The sequence below is a fragment of the Myzus persicae genome, unplaced genomic scaffold (assembly GCF_001856785.1).
Source record: "Myzus persicae strain clone G006 unplaced genomic scaffold, MPER_G0061.0, whole genome shotgun sequence".
Lineage (NCBI taxonomy): Eukaryota > Metazoa > Arthropoda > Insecta > Hemiptera > Aphididae > Myzus > Myzus persicae.
Window position 1 is genome coordinate 82,365 of NW_019103894.1, and position 27,935 is coordinate 110,299.

Below are 27,935 nucleotides of genomic sequence, written 5' to 3' on the forward strand. Positions count from 1 at the left end.
CAACAATAATGATTATATTGTTTCACGAAATAAATAAGGTTATTTTATTATTGGACAAATTTATAATTTTAACTGTCTATACAATTAACTCCATTATTATTGTAACATATTTTCGAAATGTTAATAAAAATTTAAAACAAAAAAATATTTTTATACTCAAGTATAAACACATTTTTTTACAGAAAGTAAGAGAAAAATTATTATTCAAAGTCACATTTTAAATAGTCAAATAAATTACTAGTCTTAAGTTCAGTTCACTATTATATAATATGTTAATAACACAAAAAATGTTTTTATTTCTATTTTATGCGTCATTATTCACATGAACTTTTCTTCGAATAACAAAATGTTACGTTTTTTTTCTAATAATTTAAAATCCCAAATGACAAGTACATTCAGTGTCGAGCACGTCGTTATTCTCCAGGGGAATTACGCCTGGTCGTTCATTTGTTTAAAAACATTTCGAACGAGAATTCACGTATAATATCTAGACTTTGGTGTTCTAAAAATTACAGATGGGACTTAAACAATTTAATAGGAAAAGTTTCGTGGTTTTTTTTTTAGGTATTTTTGCAACAATAGAGTAATTCCACAGACACGGCGTTTTCCACTTAATAATTCTATGCGAATGTTAATAGTAATCACTAATCTAGAGTGAAAAAAAAACTTTGTATTGTTGTTAAGTTTGTTTTGCAAGCTGACAAAATGAAGAAATATTCATCATATAAAAATTTAAAAAAATTCACCCCATAATAATAACTGACTATTACAACTATTAACGGTAGTCATTAATGCGTATTATGATGCAACTATTAAACAAGTTGTATTTAGGTAATGAGTAATGACTAATTTGTATTGTGTTTCATCTAAAAATCTTTCAATATTTTATTATGCCTGACATAACATAATAGATATTATAGTCATTTCTAACATATGATTTATTTTGTGAATGCATACATTTTTAATTGTGTTATCGTATTCTAAGTATTATAAACAAATAAAACATTTATAAATATACATCAGTGATCAGATGACAGTGGATATTTTCCATCACATCTATTAGTCTATCATAGTCTAACTTATTACTGGCGGTATTTTAGAAACCTGATTCGGTAATTACCGATTTTATAGATGTAACATTTTCCTGGGTTGAATTTCTTAATTCATCGAAAATACCGGTTACCGAGATACTCTTACCGTATATACCGTAATAGTAAACAGAAACCGAATACCGGTATCAACAATTGAAATACCGCCAGTCCTAGTCTAATCTCCTCGAGTGTCAATTCACTAAATCACTAAATTGCAAAAATGTATACATTTATTATACGTATAGCAAGTTTTCTTACTGTAACTAACTTTGGTATTAAGTGTTAACTCCTGCGAGATCTGTTTTTTTCCGTTCAACGTCAACACATACGTAATAATACTACCTACAATGAGTGTACAAACTGTTAAAATATATTAAATAATCATTGTAACCATACAATAATATTAATATCCATTCGGATTTGTTTGTTTAATCTTATGGACCAATTAATGAGGTCTATCGTCGACTTTGTATGTAAAATCTGCACCCAAGAATGGAGAGTGCGACAAACCAATGTTTACATTAAAAACTATGTGCAAATGAAAAAAATATGAGAATGTGATTTTAATTTTGATTTGAATACTTATTACTAACAATACAAAACCGTAGTAGTTAGTATTGTCTAGAAGATATAAATAAAATATCCTTTGTATTCCGGAATGTATATTATTCTATACTATTACATAATAAAAATAAAAATGTAGTTGGTTCCTATGTTTTTTAGCTTTTGAATTACAATATTTAAAACCAATGTATTATCCCCCAAAATACAGTGGTCGCCGCTTATTATAACCGCGGTTAGTGTTATCAAACGTTTATTGTTATCGAAAAGTATATAAGTACGGGCCGGATGTATACTTATATGTGCAAATTATGTCGGCTATTGTAATCAATACACCGCGTAATATTATCAGTATGAGGTCATAAAATCATCATTTTGTAACATAAAATCAATGTTTTCGTCAAATGTCTCATAATAAAGATAAAAATTGTAGTAAAAATATAAATGTCTATTCAGTATACACATTTATATGATTATATTATCTACCTTTCGTTCGTACAGCATTAAGACAGTACCATCACTGCCCGTCGACCAGTATCGCGTTTGTATGCATCCGCCCATATTATACATATTTATTTATATTTCATTTTTTTACATTTCAAATTTATACCTACATGTGTAACGTAGGTTTTATTATTTTTTATAACTTTTTACACTTTCGAGTTTCGTTTAGTGTCATCAATCGGATTATGTTATCAGTTATGTCCCGTACCGAAGTGATTACATTAAGTGGTGACCACTGTACTGTTTATTATGATCCAACTTTAAAATCGTTACCTGTAAATCCATATTTTTAAAAATAAATTAAATTTTTATGTTCTAGGTCTGAAAATGCCACCCAACTACATTATCACTGGTGTTGTAGCACTTATTTTGATTTTCGCTGATTACTTATGTGGTTCGGTTGGAAGTGTGGAAATCGCCATTGCTCATAAATTTTGCAAATGTTTTAACACGACTAATGATAACGAATCGGTGAAATGCCAATGTGTTCACAGCGAACTCAAAGAAATTCCAAATGACCTGCCTACGCCTTTACACGAGTTGTACGATGATAAAATGTCTTATATATTACTTGAACACATACACTCATTTCTATTTTTGATTTAAGGATAATTGGAGGTGCTTCAATTGAAAATTTAACAAAGGATTCATTCGCCAATTACAAAACAAGTCTTAGAGACATGTAAGTATGGGTACTATACATACTATATTTTAAGTACAAATCATCATATAGATAAAAAAGTATTGGCAATATTTTTGGTATTCAAACTATTTTATACAATTCGAAATCAAAGAATGACCCAATTTGGAAAATAGATTTTCCGTATATGTAGTCCTTTTACACAATTACTATTATAGTGCTAGAACCTCTGAACACCTATCGTATTCATAAATATTGTAATTAATGAGAGGAGTTCAGACAAAACTCACGATCCGAGATAATTAATTGTTGTATTGTGACGTAATTCGTTTGATGCTTAGATCATATGATATAAGGTGATAGCGACTTGATAACAATTATCAGATAATAATAGACAATAACTTAAAATTATAAAGTAATAATTATCTCGTAAAATATATTACCTACATTTGAAAAGCAGTAACCCACTCTGTAGCAAACGTTACAGCTTTTTTATGACTTACTTCGTGATTATTAGATTTATAAATGTATTATGATTTTAAAGATAACGTTTTTGTTAAACACGTATAAAAATAATAGCAAAGTACCTTTGTGTATATCAACTTGTTCACTGTAATCTTTTGGAATTTTCTTTATGACTTCATTAATTTTCATTTATTGATTTAAAAATTATCATAATTTTTGTAAATTGAAAGTATTCAACCCGAGTACTACGCCGTCATAAATTTTTCATTAATTGATTTTATTTATTGAACTATACTCGGCAGCTAGGAAATTGACATTCGGAGGAGTTAAACTGTTTTCATTGAGAGTTGAGTCTTCAGATGAATCGTCTAATCATTAATTCTTTTGAATATTTAAAAACTATTCAGTTTAACCAAAAATTGTATAAAATATCATATTTATTTAATTCAAACATTTTGTTAAACTTAAATCTATAAGCTGGAAAACATTACAAGTACAAAAACTTGTTTGAAGCAAAAACAAATAATAACTATCAATTATAGTAGTATGATTAGTAATTTAAAAAAATGTATACTATACACATAAATAGGTTTCACAATCTCACTAGGTCCCGAAATAATAATTATTATGAAATTAGAAAATTACATTTAATATTGATTTAAATAAAATAGCTCTATACTGAAACATATTATTAGTTTTTTTTTTAAATATTACAACTGATAATATTATTATTTGTATTTATTTACAGAGCATTAAGAGATTTAAGAAATTTAGTTAACATAGAAAATGGCATTTTCGATAATATGCGTCAACTACGAACTATGTAAGTACCCAAAAATTTGGTACCAAACCTAAATAATTTTATGACTATTAGTGACATATGTATTAAAGCAATTTTCTGATGAACCTTTTCTGTTTTCAATAGAGTGCTAAATGTGCTGCTCATTATGAACAGCAAGATGCTATTGCAGTGTTATTGTTGTTTTTGTCTCAAACATATTATGTAACATAACAAAAACCCTTTAACACTGATTACTTACAAAAGTGTTCGAAGAGTCAATTTAAATTTAAATTTTAATAGTTATTTTTATAAAAATTTAATATAATAATATTTTTTCGGGTCATCTTGTATTAAATATACCATGGCACCATGCATATATATTATATATATAACTTTGTAGTAGATAAGACCTTTAATCCTAATTTAACAATTTAACATAAATAATTGTTAAGTATGTACTAAATGTACTACAAGTTAATAGTAACTACAGTAACTACTTGGAAATAACGATTTATAAGCAATCGACTTACACGATACTTTAGATACAAGTAGAGTCCATGGTTTCAATATTTCTTATTTAGGTGTTAACTTCTAAAAAATGAAGACGTACTTAGGTATCAACTAAAATATTCGTATCGCTAATGATAATCGATCAGCGTGAACGTCGTTTAATAACTGTTGTTTATTTCATATTGCCATTAGCAGAGCAAAAACAATAAATCATTATAGTGCACTCTTTTTAATCAATTCCATTAGTTTCACTCGGAAGTTCGTCTTGCAAAAGCGAGAAAAACTAACTTTTCTAAAGAATTTCGAAAAATGAAAAAAATAATGTTTGAATCGAAAAAATGTTTTACTTTCATTAATTTTATTGTTAAAGTTCCGCTACAAACAGGGTCTCTTGTAATATTTTCATACACTGTGTACTGTGCAGCGTGTGCAGCGTATGACACGTACTGTAACCAAAAGTTTTTTTGCCGGCAATTTTGATTCACCGACAAATTGCTTGCACACGTAAAATATTTCCCCCGGGAGCGGAGAGGTTCGAATTAATCTTTAAATTGACTGACTTAATTGAATCCTTAACAGTAAGTAGACTTAATAAAAAACTCAGACACACACGCGCTCACACGCTCATATACGCACGCACACAACACATGTGATATGTGTATTTTCTATGAATATTTCAATATCAAAACTTTTTTCCTCAAACTTCAGAGTGGGATGTATACGTATTTTGGTGTTCAGCCGAAACGTAACCCATGCAATACGTCTTTTCGGTGATTTATTTGATGTTTTTCTATTCTTTTTTTTTTTTAAATACACATTCTAGTTGGTGTTTGCAGGTATCATCCAATGATCGATTGATAAACGTTACAAAAATAAAAACTTTAGCGCTTGGTTTATTTTTCACGAGGCTTTTATACTGGGTCACTGGGTCAGTAATATCACATTATCAGTGTGAAAAATAACATTTGAATTAGATACCAAACTGTATTCGGAATATTATAATGGTGTGACTACGTACAAATTATTAGTTCTGGTTTATAATATTTATCTTAAGAGTTGATTAAACTTTTTTGTTCCAACTCTACATCAACTGTAAGATTTATAGACATTATTTTTGTTCTTGAACCATACAGCAAAATCAATAATTTATAATTACAACTTAAATTGTATACCTAAACTATGTATAATAATAATACTATACTACTAAATACTAATACAATAATATGTTGTGTGCACAACTATGTCATACTGTACTGTATAATAGTATATATTTATATATTTGCGGAATTCGTAGAACGATTACAACTACGAATTATTTCATTTGTTTTCATACTACGCTCCGTGTGATTTATGAGATTTTAGAACTTTTTCATCTACGTTTTTAAACTAGACATCCGTATTATACGTTTTGAACCATAGATAATACTAGGTATGATAATATAATAAGACAAAAATAATAAACACAACATGCGACTTTGTATCCTTTATTATACATAGCAATAAGTATTCTAATAAAATTATTTGATTTTTTTAATAGTAAATTCCTATAAACTACCGAAAAGTTTTCAACTAACGTTTTTGTACTACATCCATTTTAAAGTTCATATTCTGAATTTTAGAAGAACATTTTTTTTAAGAATTTTGACATATACAAATCAAATTTTAAATTAGTACATAATCAATAAGATATAAATTATAAGCATTTACATTTTGAACGAGTTGAGTGGTAGTTTTAGTACCATTTCTTTTTCTTTTTTCCTGTTTAACCGACAACAGAAGAGGCTCTATTTTAACAATACTACTCCTCTGTTTCAATCGTTTATTGGCAAATATATTTAAATACGAGTACACCGTAATTTTCGATTACTCTGTCCTGATTATCGAAACTTACAACTTACAAGTGTTATGATTAATTAACTGCTCGTTTGAAATTCGATTTTTATACATTAAATTCTCAAAAAAATATTCTTCTCCTGAATATGAAATTAGAAATGGATGTTGATATTCGAAAAAGTAAAAAAACTTTATAAATTTTAACGATAAAATATAAATAGTGAAAATATAATTTAAAAAAAAAAAAAAACAAAAAAAATGTTTTTTTGTAATGAATTGTATTATATATATACTACTTAAATTATGTAAAATAATATTTTCACAAACGTTAATATTTTTTAAAAATAATGAGTGTTTATTGCTGAAAAATCATCTTGTACATTTTATACGGTTTAAATAGTTTGTAAGTCCCAAATACATTCTGTCCTTATTTTTGGTAATGATAAAGTCGATTTTGCAGTTTCTTAAGGTATTGTAGAGAATAATTGGAATTTCGACACAGACACTCGGTAAACGCTTCGTCCAACGCCAATCAAAAGGATATTATTATAATTTAATACTCAGAACGCTTTAATGCATACCTAGTTTTAGTCATCTAAAAAGTGTTATTCAGAAAAGAATCACATCTTGTTACCGTAAAATACCTACCTATACAATATTATATATGTATATTTCTCTCTAGAAGCGTACATCTTCCAACGCAACATCTTGAAATATACTTGTTTCAAACAAAATAATAATCTTGTACAAAATTTAATAATAAAGTTGAATTATTTAAACGTATTATACTTGAAAAGTATAAAAAGTCCTTAGAGTTATTTTTAATTATCACTGTTTCTTTGGTGTCCCCCCCTCCTCTACTCAAATCTGTGGTGAAATGTTCTATTACTGGTTTTGACTATTTGAGTGATCTTATTCACGGTTGTAGGTGTATCTTATAATATATTTATGTATATTAATATTTTTTTTTCAACCATCTTTAATAATGTGTGTTTGACGTGGAAGTACCTTCAGAGTAAATTGACTGTGTTCGACACTGGCACTTTTAAACATCCATGTTTGGATACCTGGATACGTCATATTTTTAATGGGTTCTTTTCAAATTATTTTAGCTGATTTTACAAAGTGCAAGTAAACGAGTTCAGTAACATATTATTTTAATTTTATTTATCACTACTTATTTGAGTATATTACAAAATATTGTTACTACTCATATCGTTAAACCCGTAATTAAAATCATTATAAAAAGGTTATTATTATGTGTAAGGTTTAAAAAAATTGCTTTGTTTAAAAATACAGATTGATTACAATATTAAGAAAAAAATTAAAATAGTACCACGTGGAATTCAAGAACTGAAATGAAAATTGTTTATATTATTTGTAATATTTAAAATCTTAATAATCATGCTAATGATTTTTTAAACACTCGCTGTTTATAATTTTATTTTCTCGCATAAATAGGTCTTAGGTGTACCTATAGCCTATAGGCTATAGGCTATTAAAATATTAACTTATTTTTCTCATGTAAAGACAAAGTAGTTACTCTTTAATATTTCAAAATGTTAAAAATGTGTTACTTATTGTTTTTAAATTTAAATAACGATGACCTTAGGGTGTAATATGAAGTTGCTACTTAAAATTCTAATATTAATTCAATAATTTGTCATAAATACATTGATAAAATCGTTCGTATACTTGTATAGGTACGTGTATGTAAGTAATTATATTATGTGCGTCTAAAATCATAAATATAATTATTTCCAAATAATTGAACAGTAAGACTAAAAATTGACTAATGAATAATAATAATAATAACTTAGTAACTTACTAATCTATATTATAATATTATTAAACTTATGATTTCCATTTCTACACAGTAAAATGTTATAAGTATATACGTCATAGGTGTGAGTAAGTTAAATTAAATTATGCATTACGATAACATAAATTAAAACCAGTAAGTGGTCATGGGTAATTTGGTATTTGTAATCCTTTTATGCAGGGAAAGACTAGGAAATCATTTCAGACGTGACAGGCATTTTGACAAGGGTTCCCGAAAGAGTTGTAGATTAACCTCATATAATGTATGTCACATCTTAACATAAAGGAAGATTTTTTTCTGTAAATAGTCGTAATCAATCACTGTGCCTAAAGTGGACATACATTTTAAATTATATGACAGTCCTTCTCATTATATTTTTAGCATAAATCGATTTGAATTTAATTAATGACAATTTTTTAACTACAAAAAAAAAATACATTTTGAAATCTTTAAATTGAGCATGTTTAGTGTTTGTTTTCAACTAGAATGTTTCATATTTAATAATCATACATGGAACTTACTAACTTACACATAAAATATAATTGCATGTAAAATTTGATTATTTTTTTCAAGTATCAATGTATTATGAGTATTTAGTGCGAGAAGCATGTTCACGGTCGTGGCTTTTTCTATTTTATAACTGTTTTAAAATATAAAATAAAATCTTCTAATGATTTATTTTAAGGTAATACAAATATTATTTGGCATACTATGTGAATTATTGTTGAATTCTTCACAAAAACTAAGTCTTAAAAGTTAAAATAGAACTCTGTTAATATTTCGATAATATAGGTAGGGTTTAATGACAACGTATATTTAAATATTTAATATGAATAAAATAAACATATAATATTAATCAAAGTTGATAAAAATTTACATACAAACTGATTTGCATAAAAAAATAAATCATATCGTTGATGTATTTTTGGCAGTCCAACAGATACACAAATATTTTAGAATATAATAATAAAAAAATAAGGTATATCATTTTTTAAAAAACTCCCTAATATACCTACATATAATATGTATGATACGTATTTAACGCACTTTATCAAACAAATGTCAGAGGATTGCGCATACTATGTAGCTGCAACTTTTGTTTTCAAAATTTAATAAATATATACGTCTAATGATTTATCGAAACCAAACACTACAATAACAAGACGTGATGATAAAATATGTTGTTTATATTTCTGTTTCAGTGTTATTCGTAGCGCTCCGAACCTGAAGTTGATATCTCACTCGCTGTTCAACGTGTATTTGCCTAGATTGAAAGTCTTGTAAGTATAAGCTATACTATGAGAACCTATGATATATTATTCGAATACCTAGTATAACAGAGCTATAATACGAAAGACGAGGAAACGATTTTTCTTTGCAATCCCAGATTAAGACGTAGAGTGATACTCGGTTATGGTCCTCCCCAGTGGATTACAAATACAGTCCTGTTCTTATCTATAAATATGTTTGAACAGTAAAGTATTATAATATTGGCAGCATTGGATTCATGATATATTATATAAATTATCACAATCGATTGATTATACATAATACGTAAACGTAATAATATTAGGTACTCTCATTAAACTTTACACTTTTTTATTACTTAGAAGCTTTCATAAAATATTGTTAAATATATTATCATCTTTAATACAACATTATGATGACACTGCACTAACACTTTAAAAAAATACATACTCATTTTTAAATAATACGTATTGGATGTCTATGTACCCAGGTAAGCATATTATTACTTTTCGAAAATGAAATAATTTAAACGTTGCAATTTGCGTACCTAAACAAATACAAAATACAAAATTTAACAAAATGTGTTTATTTAAAAATATAGTTAAGTAACTAAATTGATAAAAAAAAATATTTTTTAATCTTAAATTTATTAGAAATAATCAAAGTATACTAATTATGTGTTATATATTTTTTCCTATTTACCCTTGAAATATTTCTTAAATAAATATATGTGAATATAATTTAGAAGAAAAAATATAAACCCCGTAATTTTTGGATAATATAAAAAAAAATTGTTAATATATTCCTTTTTTTCTCTTCTCTGCTCTACTGAACTGCTTTTTTGTTTCAGACATTTCTATAGATATAATAATATTATATTTAATATTTATTACTTTTGAATATATTATAATTTAAATTCTCACAATCATGTGTTTCTGGTTTGATTAATTTTGGCCAAATTACTAAAGTGATAAAAAAAATTTTATTTTCATTGTTGTGGTCGTCATCTTTTAGGGAATAATATTATTGATATTCTAAAACCATAAGTTAGTTAAAACCTCTAGCTGTGATATGGCACTATACTATGTATATTTATACACAGATGGTTATAATTTTTCTTTCATTTAGTTTGTCTTAAAATAAAATATTTAAAAAACCCTATAAAAAGTACAAATTAAGTAACATTTAATTACATTTTAAACTGACAACACCATAATATGGGATCCTTACAAGAGTGGGCCCCGGGGACGCTCCCCCTGCCACCCATTAATCTGAACCTGAATGGTTGGATATGGCTATGTGTCAAGGGCAAAAATTAAATCTTGTGTTAAACGAGTATTTACAATTATTTCGTATTTCCTCTCTCGGTAATGATTGTTAGCACATAGCCACATAGGTAGGTATAGGTATTTACACCTATCATTCTCTTTAATTTATTATATGGCTAATATATGTTTTATTTGAAACGTATCGTGCAGTATAATAACATTATACATATTTGGTCTTGTGGAGCAAAGTGCAAACAATTTATTTTTACGTTTTCGGAGACACATTTCTATACGTACCTACATGGTATTACGATGATAGCCACGTCGAATGTCTGCAAGTGTTGTTTATTATAAATAGTTAAGGGTTAAACTTTACGTGACACCAATAACCACGCGTTTATGTCTCACTACAGATGTAATAATAATCATAATAATAATAGTAATAGTAATAATACAAAGCCGATGTGGTCACATGTATGTAATGTGTGTGTGTGTATTACTCGGTTGTATTGTCGACTAAATTATCATGGTTTGTAATAAACACGAAGGGATAATAATCATCTGTAAAGAGTCATTTATTCACTACTATATGGTAAACGTCTATACATCTCGTAAAAGTAAACACAGAGTGTCTCAAAACGTTTGCAGTAATCAGATTTCTGTCTTAAATTTAGGACACATATATTCATTTGACTGTAATGTTGATTAGAAAATTAAAAACACTATGCTTTAGAACGTATCATTACACAAATCGGTCCTTTAATGTTAATAAGCACACATACAACTATTGGTTAAAAATACTATTAATCGAATGCTTATAACTATTATAATATCTATAATCAACTATATAAATATATTATGCATAGCAAATTTGTATAAGCAAAGTGAAAATGGTTAGATTCGCAGAGGAGCTATGAATGTACCTACTACTTTTACAATAATGTGTTTTTTTTCGTGAGTGTACTCGTTTTAAAGAAGAAAACATGGTTTGCTCTTTAACGTCGAAGGTGGTTTCTGGTAGAAAATTAGATTTAGTTGGTAGATAGGTACTCAATAAAAATATTTTCAGTACTTTTAATAATAATAGGTTAGATACCGAAAAAAAAATATTGAAGAACTAGAATTTTACACAAAACTAATTCTTTGAAAAATATTTTTACTGTAACTGAAAAATAAATAACCGTTGCGATTTAAATGTTTACCAAATATTAAGTTTAGCATTTAATAGACATTTACTAGACTGAAATAATTTTCAAAATATTTCTTTTGTGCTGTTAATAGAAATTTTAAATCTTCTACTTTTTAAGTCTTTTTTTATTTATCTATGTATGACAAAATTTTTTTGAATACATTATTATATTTTACTATGCACAATAGCATTTAGATTAGTTTTAAGCTATTGTCTATTTATACCACGAATCTATTCAAACCGTCTACGGCAAGTCGGCATTGGCTCAAAGGTTTTCGGACTTTTGGTTAATAAGTAATAACAATAGTAGGTATATGATCTAATTATATTATACTATTATAATAACAATAACTCATATAATAAATGCAATGTTTTTGACAACGATTAATTCAACCTTTCTGCGAACTGCTTGTAGACTACCCATATGATATAATAAATTGCTATATAAGTTGGTAATTCAGGCTGAGACAGAGCGTCTAACGTCAGAATCGTTTTTCGAGCATAATATGATTTAAAATGCATTGCACATCCATTATACAGTGACCCATACTCATCGACAATAGCAGTACACTCGAGGCCTACAACTTACTGTACAGCTGCGGTTTGGAGGGTGTATACGTCCTGTCCGCTTGTTTCTTATTTTAAAGCAAGTCAAAACAGTTGATGGCATTACCCACCCATGTATTATTTCCAAAACCAATGATTATTGTAAAAAATAAAAAATAAAACGTACACTGCAGCGCAGGTTATCTATAATATACTGAAATCACTGTACCTGCCTAAAGAATAGGGTTGCTTTTATACGATATATTGGTATTAATGATTGCGCAGTGAGAAAGTATATTTAAACGTTTCACCCTCAAAGAACGCGATATTTGATTGAAAACCGTTAACGTGTTTCTCGAGCCCCACTAATCGAGAGAAAACTGATTGCTTCCATTTACGCGCACTCGCGTGTGAGTCTCAGTGCGTATAAATATGTAATACATAACGTGGTCGTAAAGTCGATTTTTCATTAGCATTTCGACGGAGCACAAAGGCAGCTGTGGTTGTAATTTTTGAACGTACGGGTAATATTATAACAATATAATATAAAACGTATAGGTATATGATATTAATTGTTTGATGCGATGTATATATATATATGCTTACCTACTTAAACCGTTTTAAATGTTTATTGTTTACGCATATGGGTAGACTGCAGGTAGGTTATAGTGTTATGCGACGACGACGACGACGACGACGATGTATGTACACGGTACACGATATTACCTATACCTATATAAAATATACGAAGGTTTGAAATGACACGAGCACATAACTATGTAATATATTATGGCGACTGTATAATATTATTATAATATATAGGTATATACGTGGTATATTAAATTCGGTTTTCAATTGTGTTTACCAGTTTGTTTTTAATTACGCCGCGCGCCACATGGTTGGTTTCTAAAGAGCATATTAAAGTGATTTCCCGACCCCACTTGGAAATTCTAAACTCGTAATTCATCGGCGTCTGCAGTAGGTATATACTATATAATATGTTTACTGTACACATTTACATAGTATAGGTATATGTAATAGGTAACCATCAAACAAACGTAAACGGTGAACATGAAAAATCATCCTCTCCCCGTGGCAACCGCGGTACAGGAGTAAAAATATCATACATAATATGTTTATTATATTATATTGTACATTTGTATGGATGACTTTCGTATTTATTTTGCTTTGTTGTTGTTCAGCCGATTTTAATGAAATATAATATATATTTGCATGACATCGCCTTACATGCAATAATATAATTATTATGTAATATAAGATAATAAGTTCAGTGCGGACTTGCTGTTATTTATATTATTGTTAATGTCGCATACGCCACGCAAAGGCTCGACGTATATAACAGATGTATTACGGTTTCCGATTCTCTAACCGTCGAACGAGTAAATTATCGACACCTGCTGTATGAGTTTTATTTAAGTTCTCATTTTGGTGACCACGATAACGAGTGCTGCGCAAAAGGATAATTAAACAAAAGCCCAACAGGATTTACACTATACAACTCTAAGGTTACTTTACTCCCGAACAACTGACCACGATAACGAGTACTGGATGCTCGAGGGTGAGATGTCTTTTACCTAGACAAAGTCTTACTCTTTCTCGACTGACCACGATAGTGAGTGCTGGACGAGATAGTAAGTACTACAGTGTCTTACTACCTGTTTTTTCTAAAAGTGTTATTCACCACTACGTGTCTGTATCCACTAGTAAGATAAAATATTCTAAAAAAAAGAAGTAAAGAAAAACAGTGATACTTGGTTTTCTTAAAAAAGGGAATTAAATATAATAAAATATATCAAAACAAATAATAAAAAGAAACGTAAAAATACTGCTTGTTAGCTACGACAATAAGTGAAACAAAAAAACAGTCCCGCTCCCGTCGCAGACGTCGCCTTAAGTAGTAGCAATTTTGACTTCTGCTTCGTATGTTATTTTAATATTTTATAATTTCGTTATATATACAACATTGGTTTTATACGATCACATCATGTTATTATTATTGAAATTTAAAATTAGTATGTACCGTATCACTGTAGTACTACAATCGAATATTGAACAATGGACAGTGTGTGTTTAAATAGCTGAGACAGCTAAAACTCTAAACCGCAAATAAAATTAAATCTACGAAAAAAATCTACAAGGCGGTCGTAAAGTAAAAAAAAATAACCACCAAATCTTACAATGAACAGTTTACGATATTGTAAACAACATCCTCCACCGTTCAGGGTTATTACTTGCGATTGGTTTCGGTATACCACGTAGAAACGCAAGAGACTTGGATCTATTTGTAATTCCTAATTAAAATACCAACAATAGAAATAATGCATTTTTTTCAAGAGCTTTTGTTTTGGCCAATACGATAACCGTCAAATAAATTTTTTTTTGTAGCTTCTTCAAAACAACATATTATATTGAGATTTAAGGTTGTATGTTTATATTATTATTTATATTATAATTGTGATAAAATAATATTATACACTTGTCTTTTAGACTTTCTGTCAGAAATTTTACAATAGCTATTAAAATCTTGTAAAAAAACCATTTGCCCTTGAATATAACAATAAATAAATATTTTGTGCAAAAACAGTCTCAGAAAATACAGCTATGAAATGTCTTAAAGCCTTAGTTAGACTTGTCGCGACGTACAAGAAATCGTACACGAGAGCACTTGAGACTCAAGAGTCCTTCGGGGAGTATTTAGAAAGCGAGCATTTTGCCCTCGTAAATTATACCAAAAACACAAATAATAAATCGCTGAAAGATTTATGGATGAAAAAAAACTGTTGATATCATTTTGAGAAAAGTAATTTCACTTGTTTAGGTTCATAAGATTTTTAATTTCCCCAATGTCTACGAAATCTGTGCAATTTATCGTTTTTCGGGTATAGTATATTTTCTGATTTTTTCTGATAGTTTTTCCAGCGATACAAATGTGAGACGACGTCTTATTTTCATTATTATTACATCTCTGACTTAATTATAATATAATAATAAAATATTTAGTTACCTAGTTAGTAAGATCATAGATAGTTCAAAATCGTAAAAAATAAATTATGAATTTAAAGTAATTAATCAATATATACTGATATGCATATGTAATCTCATTAAGGTTTGTTCACCTAATATTTATTATATACTTACAGCTTTGAAAACATTTAAATATAATTAGTTTCAAAGTGTAGGTATTTGATTCACACATTTTGTCTCGAATGAGTCGGTGTAGAAAATCAACATTTTTAATACTTCCGTAGTACGTACATTTCTCAAATTATAGGTAATTTTATACACAGTGAAAGTTTCCCTAACGGATGCCTCTCGATAGGAAATGGGCGTTTTCTAGGGAACCAACTATAAACTTTCTACAATCTGAAATCTGGATTTGGGGACTAAATTTCGCTGACTAAAAGTATCCGGTGTTTAGAGATTTCGCTATACTTGTATTATATAGATTATAGGCTTCAAAATAAGAACATACATAATTTTAAATAAATAGAAAAATAAATTTGTGGACGAATACAATCGTTTTTATACAAATTAAATACAACACATAATGTAGGTATTTAAAGGTTAGGTTAGGGTTCGACGCATCTATATATCGGTGTATTTTATATTTTTAAGGGACGAAAAAAGTTTATATAACTAAAAATGAATATTAGTTTATTCAAAGTTAATAGCCTCAAAAATATTGGACCGTTTTCAATAAAAGTTATATCAATAGATTCCTCGAAGCTTGGAAGGTGTTTATAGCTTATTTCTCAATCCTAACAGGTAGATATAGGGTCGATCACAAATGAGTTATTTTTCAGCAAACGAAAAATGAAAATGTTTTTGTCAATTTAAATAATTGCCCCTGGTTATAATATTACTATTATGTTTAGAAGAAATATGATGTATACATTGTTTAAAAATATATTTATAACAAAAACAAATTTTTGGCATGGGAAACACGGGGCTAGTATGTAAATAAATGTAAGTACACATGATTTTTTCCTTAAAAAAAAAAAAATGAATTATGAAATATTTATTACGCTAAGCCATTACAGTGCAATAATATTTTAATTATTTGTAAGATTAACCATACAACCCGACTTAAATAAGGTAAACTAGTATTCTTAATACAGTAACATTAACACAATTTATAACATGATACACATAAACATATTATACCAATCAAAAATGATAAGTCGATTTCGTGTTTAATATTGCTTCACATACAATGTAAAGGTATCTAAGTGTAAATCATGTTGTTGTCCATTTTACGCCAGAGAATAATATATTAAAACAATATTTTGTAGAAATTTCTAAATGAATTCGTCCTTATGCAACAACAAGTACTTAATGATAACCTTGAATTTATTCTTTAACATTGATTGCGAAAACTTTATTTAAAATATCTATGTCAATGGTGAGAATATACTATACCTATGATACGCAATTACAATTGAAAAAGTGTATAAATGCATTTGCATTGTTATGTATGTACTGGATGGTTAAGGACCTTAAATTAAGTTCAAGTGTATATACAATTTAAGTGGAAGTAGTCAAATGAAATTAGAAAAATAACTTTTTAATGTATATTGGTAGGCATGGATTGGAATAACAATATACTTACATACGGGCTGTAATATCAATATAAGGGTATATTTTGATAATTTTATGGTAAAATTACAAAGCCATAAAATATCAAGTTTTTAATTTTATAATATTTTATGTAGGGGGGGGGGGGAGATGATGGGACACTCCTCGATGTACGATTTCATAGTATATTTTAAACACTTCGGCGCCACTTCAGAAGTATGATGTGGTCCAGGGGCTAATACACGTTCACCAAACGTTAAAATATCGTTATCGGCTTTGTGTGTACGAATTTTGAATTATAAATATCTTTTTTGCGATTGATGCTTCGGACGGATAACAAAATATATTTATTGGGAAATTACATCCCATACGCGATGTATAGGTACTTGGCCCGCTGTGACGCGCATGCGTGTCACCACATCATATTGTTAAATTCAAAACGGTTTAATCACGATAACTACTACAACTATCTGACCCGTGCTTTTTGTAGACCGACAGGAGTCGATTCTGCTCGTGGCAGCTTCACGATAACGAAATGCTGTATAATATTGAATACAACGGGGGAAAAAAATAAGTTATCTCTATAAAATTATTCGAAAGGAGACGTGTACTATTACAGACGTACCTAGGTGTATCAGTAACTTGAAAGAGGTACCCATATTCGTCAGTGCCTTATAAGTATTCAATTGAAAAAAAAAATATAATAAACTGTTATCCTTCAACTTGTTATTTAATGTTATCTGGCGGTTTAAAGTTGTGCATTGTCCCCCCGAACGCCTTAATTCCGAATTAATATATTTTAAAGTTTTCCTCGTATTGTCGCTACACTGCAAAAAACCGTGGGAAAAATAATTAACGCAAGCCACGTTTCCTCTTTCGTTTTACTCAAGTCTGATAAACCACTAATACGATTTGTGTATTGTAACGATACGTTTACTGTAGTCTAAAGTATTATAATACGACATAAATACTAATACATTTATAACTTGTCAGAATTTATTAAATCGTGTTTACGGCTGATATAACTGTGTAAGTGACATCTGCCTATAACAAAATCTATGAGAAACCTTTGGATGCTTCAGCTCGAAAATCGTAAATTGTATGCTTTTATCAGAATAGCTTAATCATAAAAAAAATACGGTTGATCCAAATATCTAAATGTATTTTAAGACTATTATTTGTATAGCATTAAAAATTCGGCATTGATCCAGGATCGAATCGTATGTAACTACAACGTAAGTACACGCCTTAAGTAAATTGAATTTTCAATTCAACGTTTTGTTTATATACATTTGTAAATGGCATTATTGTCTGGGATTTCTGAGTCAAAACAAATTCCGATGTTATTCCCTCACATCGCTGGAAATCATTTTTCCCCGGATTATTACACTCCATTATCATGAGCCGTCAAACTATCACTCTATACTCCGAATCCTGCCCAAATATATTTTGTAATAACGTAAATATGTAAAAACCAAAATCCATCGTTTGACGTGAAAATAGTATAATGCGCTCATTGATTTATGCGGAACTTGATTAATCGTGACACATTCTAATGCACGCGACTATTTGAATTTAAATATAGTACGTTTTGCTTCTAAACTATACAGTACATATACGCATGGCATGTCGGGTCGTGTATTTCGCAGTTAACGAGTTGTTTCCCTACAAAATAACTGGTGCATGGCGTGGTGTGTCCCGAAGAACAGTCTATTTTTAAAAACAGTTTCATTTTTGCATTTTTACGAAGACTCAATTATATCTACTGGACACGACGGGCAACTTTAAAGACCCCGGAGGACGCAGTTCCGTGTCTGAGATACAACGCTTTGTACTCGTGAATTTAATTAGCAAATAACATTCTAACGCAACTAAACAAGAACCAAGTAGATCAATGTAAATTACCTATACATATCAGTGCCAATGTATTTATGAGATTTAAATTTAAGTTAAAGTGCATATTATATATAGTGCCTACATCTACATACATTTGTTTTGACGACTTAATATTTGTTTATCCACTCTTATGTCAAGCAACTCTCCCCACCCGCCAATATTTGACGTTACTTAACCAGCTGTGTGAACAGTTTACTTGACTACAAGTGCGCGAGTATTAGCCTACTCATTGGCTCACATACGGAGGTGCCAGGAGGTGCTTGGTACTCCGAGTCCTTAATTAACGCCCCCAGATTATTTTGAGTTAAAAATATTGTTTAAAATGTAATTATTGTGCGTTTATAATGATGAGTTTACTCCAGTCTGTATTAGTAATGCAGTGATGCCGAGGACATATATTTTCTGTTTAAATATGTTTAGTACATATAAATACAATAAAACAAATAAAAAATAAAAATGATGAAAGTAGTGAAAATGTGGATGACCCTGATTGCATAACTCGTTCATCGAAGAATGCAATAGTCGTTGTAATAATTGGTTATAATATATCGGTCAACAGAATATTCTTTATCGAAAATCAGGGTTACTACTTTAATTTTTTTGAACGCATTATTTTATAATTATTATTTGAAATTAAATTAATTTATGCCTGGTGTGTAAACTGTAAAGTCGTATAGGGGATGAGTGGGAAAATCCCCTCACGGGCTACTTTGGTTAAAAACATATTAGACCTATGAAGTTTAAGACTGAATGTGGGCCTATGCAGGCTTGATAAATACGTCAGTCATCGGAACACTCTATATTTTGCAAATCTCTCGACATGGGCTATTATTGATGTACTTGATAAGTTCATGGTCGCTTGAATCCGGCTTTGTTATTATTAAGTGTTAAATAATCAAGTTTGAACTTTATTTTCACCCATTGATAGTGCAGCCCTTGTGGCAGTTCTTACTATTTTTATGGACTTCTAGTGAATACATTTATACCCAATGATTACCCACATGATTTTCAATATATTTTGAAATTTAACACTTAATGTATTTAATTCAACGATTTACCGGTGTTACTTTAACTATAAGCTAGTGGATAATATAATATTCAACTATTTAACATCTATCCAGAGTTGATAATACTAATATACTTAGTGCAATGTTGAGTATAGGTCTAGTGCTGAGCCATGTGTATTTCATTCTACACACACTGTTGTTATTTTAACACTCCAAAGCTATTATAATTAAGCTGTTTGACAAATTCAGTAGTGTTAAATCAACTTCAAATTGCAAACTGTGATACGGGTTAACAATGTACAGCTATAATTTAAAAAAATAATAAATTCTTCTCTGTTTTTTTTTTTGCATGCACATTACACACAATAAACACTTAATAAACAAACGAATAAACTTTTAAAATTATTAGTCTAATATTCATATTCAATATATACCCTTAGAATTAATTTAAGTAGGCATAATGGTGCCAAAAGATTTTCACAGTTTTTTTATTTTTAGAAGGTCATATAATAAAACTTATAATATGCCAGATTTCGTGTCATCTATAAGAGATGCAATACAATTATCGTAAATAAAATATAAATGTATATATTGGTGGACGGTGGTGATATTACTTAACAATACAGACATACGGTTAGAATGTAAACATATTAGATAAATATAATTTTGAATATATTAAAAATATTACAAACATAGGTAAGGTAAACATTTATAGACAGTTTTAAAAAAAATACTTAAGAACAACAAACTTATGATTTTTGAAAAATGACCCAATATTTATTTTCAATCAACGTTTTATATTTGTCCAAATATCAAATACGTATCAATAGATAATGTTTATAAAAACTAATACATTTTGAAATAAATATGGATGACAGAAAACCAATATATTGACTGCCTATATTTTATATTATATTATTTGTATACTATTGCACATATTTATTCTTAGTTTCTATTTATAGTCAATATTTTAAAATTTGTTACCCTTGTCACAAATACACATCAACTACATGAGAGATATGTCAAAAGAAATTCAATATTTTTAATAAAATATTTTTTTTTTCACGACACATGATGTGGCTGAAGTCCACTTGGCACCTAATTTATGAGATAAACATTCAACTCACTTCACTAAATTTATAAATCACATGCATGTTATTAAATAGTGAAAATAACAGTGTTATTTTAAATGGTTAAAAAGAACCAAAAATATTATAAATTTCTCATTAAAACAAAAATATGTATAACAATGTTTACGCATGTGTAGGTGTAGTTTCACAGTGCAGAAGAACAGATGTGATGAATGTTTTCATGATGTTATTATTTAATATAATATTATCAAACATTTTAACTAAATAATTTATATCTTGTTTTTTAAAGTCAAGTAAAACAATATAATTAATTTATAATCATATTATATCATTGTAAGATGTATAGTCTAAATAGTTACAATAATAATTATAATTAATTACTCGGAGGAAGCTGTTCAATTAGGATTTCTTTTAGTAGAATTTCAGAATAATTCACAAGTATTGATAAATGAAATGGGCACATTGAAAAAAATATTTAACATATACATTATACCTACTACCCATGCACTTTTGAGTTTTTTTATTTAAATATCATAAGTTATTAATATATTAATATCGACACTCGTATAAATCAGCCAACCTTAAGAAATCGATAATCTGACAGGGACAGTATCCGCACAACTAGAATTATAACCTATATAGGTATCCAACGCCAAAACTGCAGCAAGTATAATACTTGCTCGGAGGCTCGACTGCTCAAGCACTGTATACATTTCACGTTACTCGGCATGAATAATTTATTGTGGGTTTAAGGACCTAAGTAAATCGACAGCATGAGTTGTATCATAAATCAACCATATGCCAGTGATTAGATAAATTGCGACACAATTCGTGAAAGAAAATCATTACAATTCCACAAATACTGCAGCTGTGCTATAATCGGGTGTACCACGGGTTGGATCCATAGTCTTTTAACTTTTTAGCCGTTTTCAAAATTATTATTTATAAGACTCTAGATATAAAGTTTGAACAGATTCCACGTATATTTTTTAATTTAAAATATATTGACTGCTCCAAATGGTGTTTTGCTAAAAAAAAAAATACATACGTACACTGCAAATACAAAACTATATCTTCGGCATTTTCACTCTTTCTCAGAAACTCAAATGTTTCCACTATTATAATATCATATGATCCATAATTACGCACTTATAAAAAACTAATGACATTAGGTAGGCGTATATTAAAATGTATAATGAAGTAATTAACTGCAGTGTCATTATATTAATGAAAATCGGTTAGTGAAAACTGAAAAGTAATGTATCCATATAAAATATTTTATTTTAATGCCATTATTCCGGTTTTTTTTTGTTTTATTATACACCAAGTCGCATTAAACAATACATTCGAATGAAGTATAAAACCGATTAGCGATCGTTTCAAACATTTATTATTGTACCTACCAGTACAATGTGAAAGACATATTTAAAATAATAATAATAATTGTGATAAATAGCAAACCTTTTTAAACGTCACGGATGTATATTCGACAGTTACCTAATGTTATTTTGCACGGTATATCTGCGGTAAACGCAATAAAAGTGTTGGGTGATTTTATGAATACTACTTTACCCGTATACGAGAGACCTTGTTATTTGTGAAACTAATTTTCGATGAAATCTTTAAGTGGCATTTGAAAATGTACAGGGATTCTATGAAATAGCAGTGTCGGGTAAATTTAAAGTTCTATTTAAAAGCGAACTAGTTCGAGCTCAAGTTCCCTAAATTTACCTAAGGTATAAGTCCAGTGAAACTTTAATCATCATACGAAGTCTTTTCGACCGTCAACAAAAGTAATTCACATTAAGGAAAAATTTGTTATAAATATAGAATTAAATAAATTTGGTTGTAATATTGTTGTGGTTCTCAAAAATATTTCGTTCGACAGACGAAATTGGAATTGAGAATGGAAGTTTCCATCTTACAAATATAATATCCATAAATTGTTGAAAATATAGATGCGATTGGTAGACGCCGGACAATAGTGAATAATACATAATAACACAGAATAAAATACAATAATAACAATATACAAAAATAAAATCTCATATCTCAATTCGTATAATATATACAAATTGCAGTGAAAATACTTAAATATTCGTCCATGGAGTCGTTTCTTCGACGAAAATTCGGTCCACTCCAATGTGTACTATACAATACCACAGTTAGGTGTAATTAATTATGAGATGACTGAAAGTTGACATCGACTGTCAGTGAACAAACCAAAAACGTTGTCGTTCAAGTCGAAAGTTGGTAAAAACCGAATGCGTTCATTGTCGTCACTGAAAAATAATGATATTCTCATCGGTTTCGCCGAAGTGCAGGTACACCTATAGTGTGTTTTGAATATTTTATCGCATGCGATCGGTCGTCCCCGCACTGCAGGTACAATATAAGTGTACAACTCCACCACGTGTAGCGCCGTGTAATGTGCTCATCACAGTTGAAAACATATTATTATTATTTTGGTTTTTCGATAAATTATTGCATTCGACAGTGACATTATAACATAATGCATACATAGGCCGCGCACAACAATCGCAAATACCTATATAATATCGGTTATAATTCTCGTATTATTATTATATTGTTCGTTTCGTACACGCATAAATAATAAACCAGCCAGCACACGCGCGTTGTCTATATAATAATATTTTCTGCGTGTATATGTGTATGCGAATTACTCGATACGTCGTCCGTATGCTGTATACATTATTTTATTGAACAGCGCTTAATACGAACTGAAAAACGAAATCATAATATCATATTATTGTTGTAACTGTGGAAAAAAATACGAAAAATGAAAAACCGGTCAAACACCGGGTAAGCGTATAATATAATAATGGTCCGCGCGGCATCAGTGCCGCCCCTGCCGGAGACACACATCGTAGCCATCGTATAAAATGTTATAGTGATGCCACATAAACGTCTATACCACGATCGTTCGTCTGTCATAAGTTACGACTCATAACTCATAAACCGTATTCCGGCACTACACTTATCACGATATATTTATTATACTCCTCTGGTTTTCATGATATCGGTTTTCATCTCCTCGATTTACCATCACCACGACAATAATCATAATACTATGATCGTGCGACCGGGTCGTCCGCGACATTTATACGCGTTTTGTATTTTTGTTCTACCAGTCAAACACCAATCCGATAATTGCTATATTTTTTCCCCTCCGCTTCACCGCTCCTACGACGGTCGAGGTTTTCACACGATTATTATTTTCGTTACGAACCATACGATTACAACAGTAAGAAAAAAAAAATGATTTTTGCAGCGTCAAAATGTACCTATTTTATTAGTTTCACAAGTTCGTGTTTTTCTTAGTTTTATGTAAAAAAAAAATGTTACATCAAAATTAGACATTTTCAGTTTTACACCGGGTTCGGCATTTACTATCTTACTATTAGTCTGTAATCGTTGTTCTCCGATGTGTGATTAAATAAATCATAATAAAGAGTACGAGATAATTGCATAAAAGTAAAAATATCAAGTCGTTAAATGTAAGTTCTATAGTTGGATAATTGAGTTTAAAAAATTAAGGTAAATATCGTCGTTTTAAAAATGTTTTACTGTCTTCGTTTTACGTTCGTCACCGTCGTAATGTTATACTCTTAAATGTCAAGTACGTGATAGGCAATAAACTCGTCAACGCAAAAACGATTTGTTTTGTGCTTGAGACAATCGAATAAATAAATACAAGTATAGAATTTCATACTATTTTGAGCCAAATAAGAGACAAACTATCGAAATATCATAGACATCGCTATTGCTTGTAAGTTTGTCTATAGTACCTAATAGTTATGAATACGCGTATGGATAGATTTTCAATATTTGATTATACTCTCTTTAGAAAAAAAAAATTAAAACAATAAGTTATGATCAGCACGAAATTATAACAGTAAATAAATCTGATAAATTAATATAATAGGTACCTATGATACATGACATGAATAACATGATGAGGAAATCACCCTTTCTTAACACTTCTTAATTAAACTAATATGGGTCTCTATACCATTTGTCATCTGTACACCGTTTTAGTCTGTGTGATGAATTTTTGAGAGTATGATGGTAGAAATAAGAGGAATAAGTGAATGATTATTTTGCACATGCTTAAATTTTGATGAAAACGTTTACAAATCATTTTGGAATTGTGCAATGGATTGGAATGAACGAATTGGTCAGATATTCGAGGGTTTGGCAGGACCCCACATTGCAATTCTATAGGACCAAACATCCTTATGATTCATCATTTATTAGAAGTTTTTTACGTTGTGAAATTTTAGAGTTTAGGAGAGGACGGAGGAGAAGTTATCGTATATGTGCTGATTTTATTTTCCCCTTAATATGACGACCTGAAGTCAACCGTTTATCCAATAATATACTTATAGGGGTGTTAGTGTTTTTCGTAATTAGTTAAGAGAATTGACGAGAAGAACTTTTTAAAATAAAAGCGACTTATACTTAGATTTTGTCAGTATCTATTTAACTCAATTATAATCCAGATGATAATGCGGTGAAATAATAGAGTTTATTAGTAAGTAAATTGCAACCTCAGGTATTCTGCCCTGCAGGAAAGATCTATTCCATAGCAACATTTTACAGCGCTATCATAATACTTTCAAGCTGACCTGAAATCCTCGATGGCCGCCGAAAGTGTAGATATGTATAATATGTTCACCAAATAACCTTGATAATATTATGTGACATGTGTAATGCTAAGCATAATGACTTTTTCCAATCAAGTTCAGATTCAAATGTGCTTTAATAAACATACAACATTAAAATTAAGATAATATTCAAGATATCAAACTCGCGATGATATTTAACAGGTACCAGTCATCGAGATTATGTCATATGCAAAAGTGAATAATATGTCAAAGAGCAAATTTCGTAATCAAAATAGTCATTTGATGAATGTAATGCACAAATTATTGTAAATGTTTTTAGAAATGTATAAAATAGTCTTGCAAATCAGTTATAGAAATGTTGATGATAATCAAGTGTAATTTTCATAATAATACACAATTATTAGTAAAAAAATGTGGTATGACGATGTTTTCATAAAAGCATAATATCAAATGTTGTTTAAACATGCTCCTGGTTGAGGTATAAACACAAGTAATTTTTTTGTATTCTAAAACATTTGTAAATAATAACTGAAATACTATTTTATATTCAATCGACTTGCTTTTGTGTATTAACTATTGCAAAAGTAAATGGTTATGAAAGCAAATTAATTTTTTTTTCTAAATTAATTAATTTGTATTAATTTTAAATAAATACACACATTGTTTTTTCGTGTTGTTTGAAATTAATTAAATTAATAATTTAATCAGTATCACAGAACTCTAAATCATTGAATGATTTTTTCCTGAATAATTAGCTTAATGTGACTGTGCACATTTTAAAATGTCAACATAATATAATTTCAGTCACGCAACCTGCTTTAATAATATACGGAGTAATAGCGTAATACTGTATAGTAATAATATGTACATTAAAATGTCACAATAATTCTTTAAAAATACACTCACATAACTACTCAGTATTATTTGAAATTGACTATAATTATGTAATATATTGTGGCTTGGTGAGGCGCGGTTGTACGCTCAATCTGCGGCAACGCTTTGAGAGTTCGTACCGGTCGTCGTTGCTAGCTCTCGGATGGGTGACCATCCGGGTTTTTAGCAATACACCTTTGCCACACATACAAACGTTTTTTCAACCAATCACTCCCCCCCCCCCCAACACACAGTACCAGGCTAATGACCTTAGTAGTTGAAGCCTTAATCCAAAAAAAATATTATATTATTGTTATAGTTTTGCTTTTATACTAAATGTTATTATTTTTAATTCAACACAAATCCATTCCAAAGTCATCATTAAAAATTAATATCTTTTACATTTTGAGTAGAACAAAGAATGTATTGGTTTTACAATGAGTGATTATTTTTGATTTTGTCATAAAAGTCAAGTTTTGGAACAAAACAATAATTGCTTCTAACTTCGAAATTGCGGGTGGTATCAGCTGGTAGTAATAATTGGATCTATATATAGTAGATGTTTCGAAAATGAAAAATTCTCAGTACTTTTCTGGAAAAACTAAAAAAAATTACTAAAACCACTAGAATTTTTACGCAACATCGGGTTTCTGCATATTATATTATATGCACAAATTTAATAATAGACATCTGAAGAATTTGAATTCATATGAATTTTGAAGAAATTTTATATTTGAATGAAAAATGACTATTTTTTGCACAACGGTTTTGGTTATTATGTGTATTGGATATGAAAAAGTTTTGCCATAATATATTATGGTATCGAAAAAAACATACTATATTATTCATAAACAAATTAGTTACAAAGGTCGACACACAGTTTCCGTTCAAAATCGTTTTTCGTGTGCAATGATTTATAATTAAATTCGAATTTAACAGATTCATTGCTGTGTCCAGTGGAGGGGCTAGAATATCGCAAGGTCTAGGTTGATATACACTCGAAACTCACTATAAAACGGAGTATAGGTTCCACGGTTATTTTTGATTGAAATTACAAACAGAAAATATATTTTTCGTAAGTTCATATCATATAACAATCAAATTTATTTTCACAAATACCATCTGAATAAAATATTTATAGATTTTTCCTCTTTTTTAATAATACATATTTATTTATACGAGTTTTTTCGCGTCTTTGACTTATTTTGAATACATGACACGTATATAAAGACCAATTCAAATATATGAATAAAGTATAAGTAACTTCATTTTAAAATTGAGCGAATTTAACTTCAACAACACAACTTATTTATTGTAGAAAAAGTTTTAAAAAGTTTGAATTATTTCTAGTTTATATTGTGATTG

The 27,935-nt window shown here is 29.1% G+C and overlaps 1 protein-coding gene across 3 annotated transcripts in view; it reads left to right on the forward strand.

The window, feature by feature from the left end:
* The window catches only part of LOC111036026 (lutropin-choriogonadotropic hormone receptor-like), a 129,723-nt gene that overhangs the window by 62,194 nt on the left and 39,594 nt on the right, over positions 1-27,935 (forward strand). For 2 of the 3 annotated variants that reach the window (XM_022317906.1, XM_022317907.1), the window contains 4 exons: positions 2,476-2,698; positions 2,764-2,838; positions 4,010-4,084; positions 9,410-9,487. In XM_022317906.1, the coding sequence (XP_022173598.1) occupies positions 2,484-2,698; positions 2,764-2,838; positions 4,010-4,084; positions 9,410-9,487 (443 nt within the window). In that variant the 5' untranslated portion in view covers positions 2,476-2,483. Of the gene's footprint in view, positions 1-2,324; positions 2,394-2,475; positions 2,699-2,763; positions 2,839-4,009; positions 4,085-9,409; positions 9,488-27,935 lie in introns of those variants that run through there. The other variant, XM_022317905.1, reaches the window with a different exon arrangement.